We start from the raw sequence: 5514 nt of genomic DNA on the forward strand, positions 1-5514 counted from the left end.
ATAAATCATCAACACTGTCATCACCAAGGGGTTCTTCATTTGAATTATCATTATGGTGAACTGCTCTCTCCCCTTCCTCCTCTCCTATAGAGTCCAATGTCGGGCATTTACTTCAAGATTTATGTAAGTTTTAATATATATAGCGTGAGGCGAGGCGGGACTCAAGGCGGGCCTCAACCAAGTTAAGGCGCTAGCCTCATAAAAAAAACTCGAGGCGTAAGCATCGAGGCGTTTTTTATTAGAATTGCGCAAAGGCGGGCCTCAAGGCGAGCCTCATATTGCGCAATTTTAAACCATGGTGCCGAATGTTGGCCATTAAAAGAGAAGCATAATACTAAGTTAAGTGTGGCAGAGATGAGGATGCTCAGGTGGATGAGTGGCTTTACCCTTAGAGATAGGATACGAAATGAGTATATACGTGAAAAGGTTGGAGTAGCTTCAGTAGAAGATAAGATTAGAGAGAGTCGCCTTAGATGGTTTGGTCACATAAAACGGCGGCCTTCCGATGACCCGGTTAGGAGAGTAGAGGTATTAGATTTGACTTATGTTAAAAAAGGTAGGGGTAGATCTAAAAAGACTTGGTTAGAAAATATTAGGAATGACCTTTCTTCATTAGATTTAAACGAAAATTTGACTTTTAATAGGACACAATAGAGAAAAAGGATTCATGTAGCCGACCCCACGTAGTGGGATAAAATGCTTGATGTTGTTGTTGTCTTCTCATTTTGATCTAGCAATTGATCATAACTTGTCAAACCCTAATTAACTTAAGAGCATCCAATGAATGAGTGATCCACTAAATCATATAAAATCCTAACTTAGATTCCAATTAACATAGGCAAACCTAGTTTAAACAATTTATGATTTTATCCTAATTCTGGATGGATGAAGTGGATGAATGCTTCGGGCTTGTTGTGTGATAGAAAAGTATCACTCAAACTTAAGGGAAAATTCTATAAGATGGTGGTTAGACCTGCAATGCTTTATGGCGCAAAATGTTGGCCATTAAAAGAGAAACATAATATTAAGTTAAGTGTTGTAGAGATGAGGATGCTTAGGTGGATGAGTGGCTTTACTCTTAGAGACATGATACGAAATGAACATATACGTGAAAATGTTGGAATACCTGACTTTCATAGCCCTCATGCAAATGTTTCGCTCTTCGTTGACATGAGTGGTAATGAACATATTGATATTATGGTTCAAACTTATCCATCTTGTTAGCATACTAAATTACTAACAGTGCTATAATTTATCCAGCATTCTTGTGCCCTACCATACAATAAATTAAGATTTTATATTGATTAACTATATTAGACTACATGATTTTAATTAAAATTTCTTTTTTTTTCATATATTTTGATCCTCTTTTTATTGCATCTGATTTATTACTGACTAAAGGAATTATGAGATGTGATTTTTGGTAGACTAACCCTTTGGTGAAGTATATAGTGCCATTTATGCAGTTGCTGCTTTTTGGAGGGCAATTTCCACCCATAGATACTCCACCATATTTCTTTTTCTTTGCAAGTCTACCCACTCCTAGAAACACTCCATAATTGAGTTTGGAGGTTTTTAAGCTTGCTACATCAATTCTACAAGAGTAGAGATCTTTCAAGTGGGAGAGAGTTGATGTAAAATTTTAAGATAATTATGATGACCGTATTACAAGATCAAGGTCAAAGGTTTAAATTAAGTGTCAAGAGGGCAACATCAACTATGCCTGATAAAATAAAAGTCCTTGTATGAAATCAAATAAAAAATTAAGATGATTTGAGTTTAAAAATTCAGAATTTAAAATTTAAATTTTTGAGTTTTTGAATTATTATTATTTTTTCTCCATGTAGGTGACCCCCTTTAATTGCATTTATCATCAGCATTGGATATGCTTGGATTGAGTGGATGTCCCCCCATGTGGGGATAGAATTGTGGAGTGATACCAATCCACGCTAGGATTTTTCCTTTTGCCTTTTTAGATTTGATTTTTCCCCTCATTTTAGTGTTTTTAAGGTGGATATTAACCAAGCCCCTCCCCTCCACTGCATGAACCAATATAAAACAGATCTAGGAACCAATAGAAAACAAATCTAGGTGGCATAAACCGTATCATGCAAGTTAAAACCATGTTTCTAGTGGCAACAGTTTGCCGTGCTAATCCACGCCATGCTCTATACGAATATGTACAAAACTGGCATTTATGTATATTGCTTTTGGTCAGTATTACCTTGAAAGGTACTTACATCTATTTATATTTAAATTTAACAGGTTGGAGATGATTGTAGACAAGATGTTCTTGCACTCCAAGTGATTTATCTACTTCGGGATGTGTTTGAGGCAGTAGGGCTAAATCTATATCTATTCCCTTATGGTGTATTACCCACTGGGCCAGAGAGGGGTATAATTGAGGTCTCTCTCTCTCTCTCTCTCTCTCTCTCTCTCTCTCTCTCTCTCTCTCTCTCTCTTTCTCTTATATATATATATATATATATATATATATAACTTAAGTCCATTTTTAAATCTTTTGGAGGATATTTTTGCCTTTCTAGCTCATAGTTTTTGCTCATCACTTGTTTTTTTTTCGTGAAATATGGGTTTTTAGCCCAAAAGAAAGCATGCAAGCTAAAACTATTATCTGCCAGAGATGAAGCTTTAAATGAAGCTCTAGAAAAGAACAATGGGGAAAAGAAATATTGCTCATCTTCACATCAATTGCTTTTCTCTGTTGTTAACGTAGCGTAGAAATTTCCCTATAACGTGAACTTCACATGTGCAATTCATGATATCATTTGATTGGTGCTTCTATAAATGTTTCCCTCTTGTTCTATTCAGTCAATACACTCTATCAGTAGATCAAGTTTATCCATATAATGCACGGTGTTTTGATTTGTTCTGGGATGACATAGTTTCTGTTATTATTTTTTATTTTTATACATTAATTTACCTTAGATTTATGTTTCATGATTTCTTGTCAGTTTTTCTCTCCATTTAGAATTAAAAGTGGTAGAGTTGAGCTTGCTTTTAACAAGACCCAAGCTTACGTAGTTAGTTAGCTTTATATCTTTTGCTTGAGCACAGTCTGTAATATAAACATGAAGTTCTGTGTTTATGGTCTACTGTTTTGCTATATACATTGAAATGGCAAGAAATTTGGACGGTAGTTGCCGGAAGTGAAATCTATCCCTTATAACTTAAAATAAAATCCACCACCCGCCTTTTGCAATCATATATAAGGGTGATAAATTTGAGAATAATCTCAGCTCATAAAGGGCCAATGTCTTGAGTGTATTAGTTTGGTTCATTCTCAAATGATCTCTCGCTAGTAAGGACATGACACATGTCATCTAACCGGTGATTTTTCCATCAAATGATGCAACAGGTAAACAATTATGTAGAGTCTCCGAGCCAATGATTTTGCTTGACACCATTACATTATAATCATGGTTATTATAGCCTATAAGTTTACTAATGAACAAAAACCCTTGAGAAATGAATCACATTATACATTTAATAGTGCATAAAGCTCTCTCATAGCTATGATCGACTTAAATTTATTCCTTTAGACAAGCATCTACACTGCAAGATTCCTTCGGATGAGCAACCGATGACTATTGATAAGGATCCTTTGATCAAATTGGGTCAACTACCTCCTTCAACTAAGTAGATTAGGGACCATGATAACTTGTGATAACTGAATCATGATTTGATTGAGCTTGTCATCACTCCTCCCATTAACCGCTTTTAGTATAAAGCTGATGCGGGCAAAAGATATAGGGAGCCTATATCTCTTGATCACAAAAGACACGACGGACTTCTACTGATGCAGGACTACTTAGATGACAGGCTTGTGACTTCATTTTAGACTTTGCACAATTCTTTGATGAGAACAATTTAGGATTAAAATTATTAGCAATTCACAACATCAATTAAAACAGTTAAAGAGGTGCTTTGCGTAGGTTAAATCCCATGCTCCAAGCGTTGAAAAATTTCAAAATACGTAAGATAAGTAAAACAACGCAAAGTCGTAGTTTTCAATGTAATCCCTAATCTAACAACAAGAGTTAGGATGCATAGAAAGCACACTCAATAATCTACGATTTACTAGGCTTAGCAGGAGCACTTGGATGAGTCTTTGCGATTATAATCATGCCAACGAGAATTTAGACTTCAAAGAAATAAGAGACAAGTGAGAAAAGAAACCTTCGCCAGAAGATGTGAAGATCTTCCACTCACGGCCTTCGACCTGCTCGTGATGGTTTCCGTTAGACGGCCCAAGATGCCATCCACATCCTCTTAAAGTATAGTCAATCGCCTTCTCCTTGAAGATGTACCCGGATATCTAGAAGGAAAGAAGCTTCTCTTGCCTTGAGGAGAAGGGAGGGGACCAAAGCTGAAATCTGAAATTGGTTTCAGATTCCTATAGGTATCGTAAGGGAACTAGTAGGAAGGATCCAAGATGACTTTTTGGCAACTTCGGCCAGCAGCAGGTAACGGGTTCCCAGCCTTCTCATAGAGGGAACAAGCTCTAAGGAGAGCTGGTGGAGTTCGGTCTGAGAGGGAGTGGGTGCTGGGCGGTAAAACAGAGAAGACAGGGAGGAAAATTTTTTCCAAAGCTAAGGAGTGGATTAGGAAAGAAGTAAATAGATTAATAATCTGAGCAATTCGGCCAAAAGGTAACAGAAGCAATTTGAATTCTTTCTAAATGCTTTCAACAGTCAATTAGGAAATAACTCCTAATCTAATTATTATGGTGACCGGCGGTATTACTAGCCTGGGAAGAAAATAAGGAAAGGGAGGAGAGGTTTCTTGCTTTGGTCTCAGGAATTAGGAAAAAGTTTTAATGGAATCCAAGTGAATTTGAAATTCAAATGGGTCTTAAATTTAGCAACTTTCCTAAAATAGGTTTTCTCAAATTAGGAAAGAAAATTTCAAATTCAAATTGTTTAGATTTTGAAATTAGATCTTCCCAAATCAAGAGTAAGTTATTTATGGAAAGTCTTCAAATAGAGATTTGAATTTCAAAGAGTGGATGAAAGAGATGAGGCCGGCGGCTTGATGGATGGGGGAGGGGAATTCCGGTGGGGCGGCGAGGAGGTTGTATGGTGGCAGGCGACTTGATGGGATGGAATGAAATCGTAGAGCGTGGTTAGGAGAAGATGTTACTTGAAGGGATGAAGGAGGGAATCAAAGAGGAATACAAATAAAATGACGAACCACGAACCCGGCCGTCTCCAAGGTTGGTGGGTGATCCGGTCTCCCTCTCCTAGGGATTTCTCCAAAGTTCTCTCCAAGAACTTTCAAACTCTCTCAAAACACACAAGTGCAAGAAATTTTCATAATATTCATCATTAGCTCAAAACAAAGGAAATGAGGCTATAAATAGCCGGGTACAAAGACTCAAGAAAATAAAAGACCAACTTGCCCTTTGGGCTTACATGCGACCACTCCCATGAAAGGGGTACAAAGGGAAATAATAATGACACCTAAGCAAATAAGAAAATGCATAAATAAAATAAA

General features: G+C 36.9%; 1 protein-coding gene across 2 annotated transcripts in view; it reads left to right on the plus strand.

The window, feature by feature from the left end:
- Nucleotides 1-5514, plus strand: part of LOC110114710 (phosphatidylinositol 4-kinase alpha 1) — a 68926-nt gene that overhangs the window by 55260 nt on the left and 8152 nt on the right. Inside the window, exon 24 of one of the 2 annotated variants that reach the window (XR_002305261.2) lies at nucleotides 2266-2396. Coding sequence is in view for 1 of the 2 variants with exons in the window: in XM_020847669.2 (XP_020703328.1) it covers nucleotides 2266-2406 (141 nt within the window). In the remaining variant the exon portion in view is untranslated. Of the gene's footprint in view, nucleotides 1-2265; nucleotides 2407-5514 lie in introns of those variants that run through there. The other variant, XM_020847669.2, reaches the window with a different exon arrangement.

Source organism: Dendrobium catenatum, unplaced genomic scaffold (assembly GCF_001605985.2).
Source record: "Dendrobium catenatum unplaced genomic scaffold, ASM160598v2 fragScaff_scaffold_54, whole genome shotgun sequence".
Lineage (NCBI taxonomy): Eukaryota > Viridiplantae > Streptophyta > Magnoliopsida > Asparagales > Orchidaceae > Dendrobium > Dendrobium catenatum.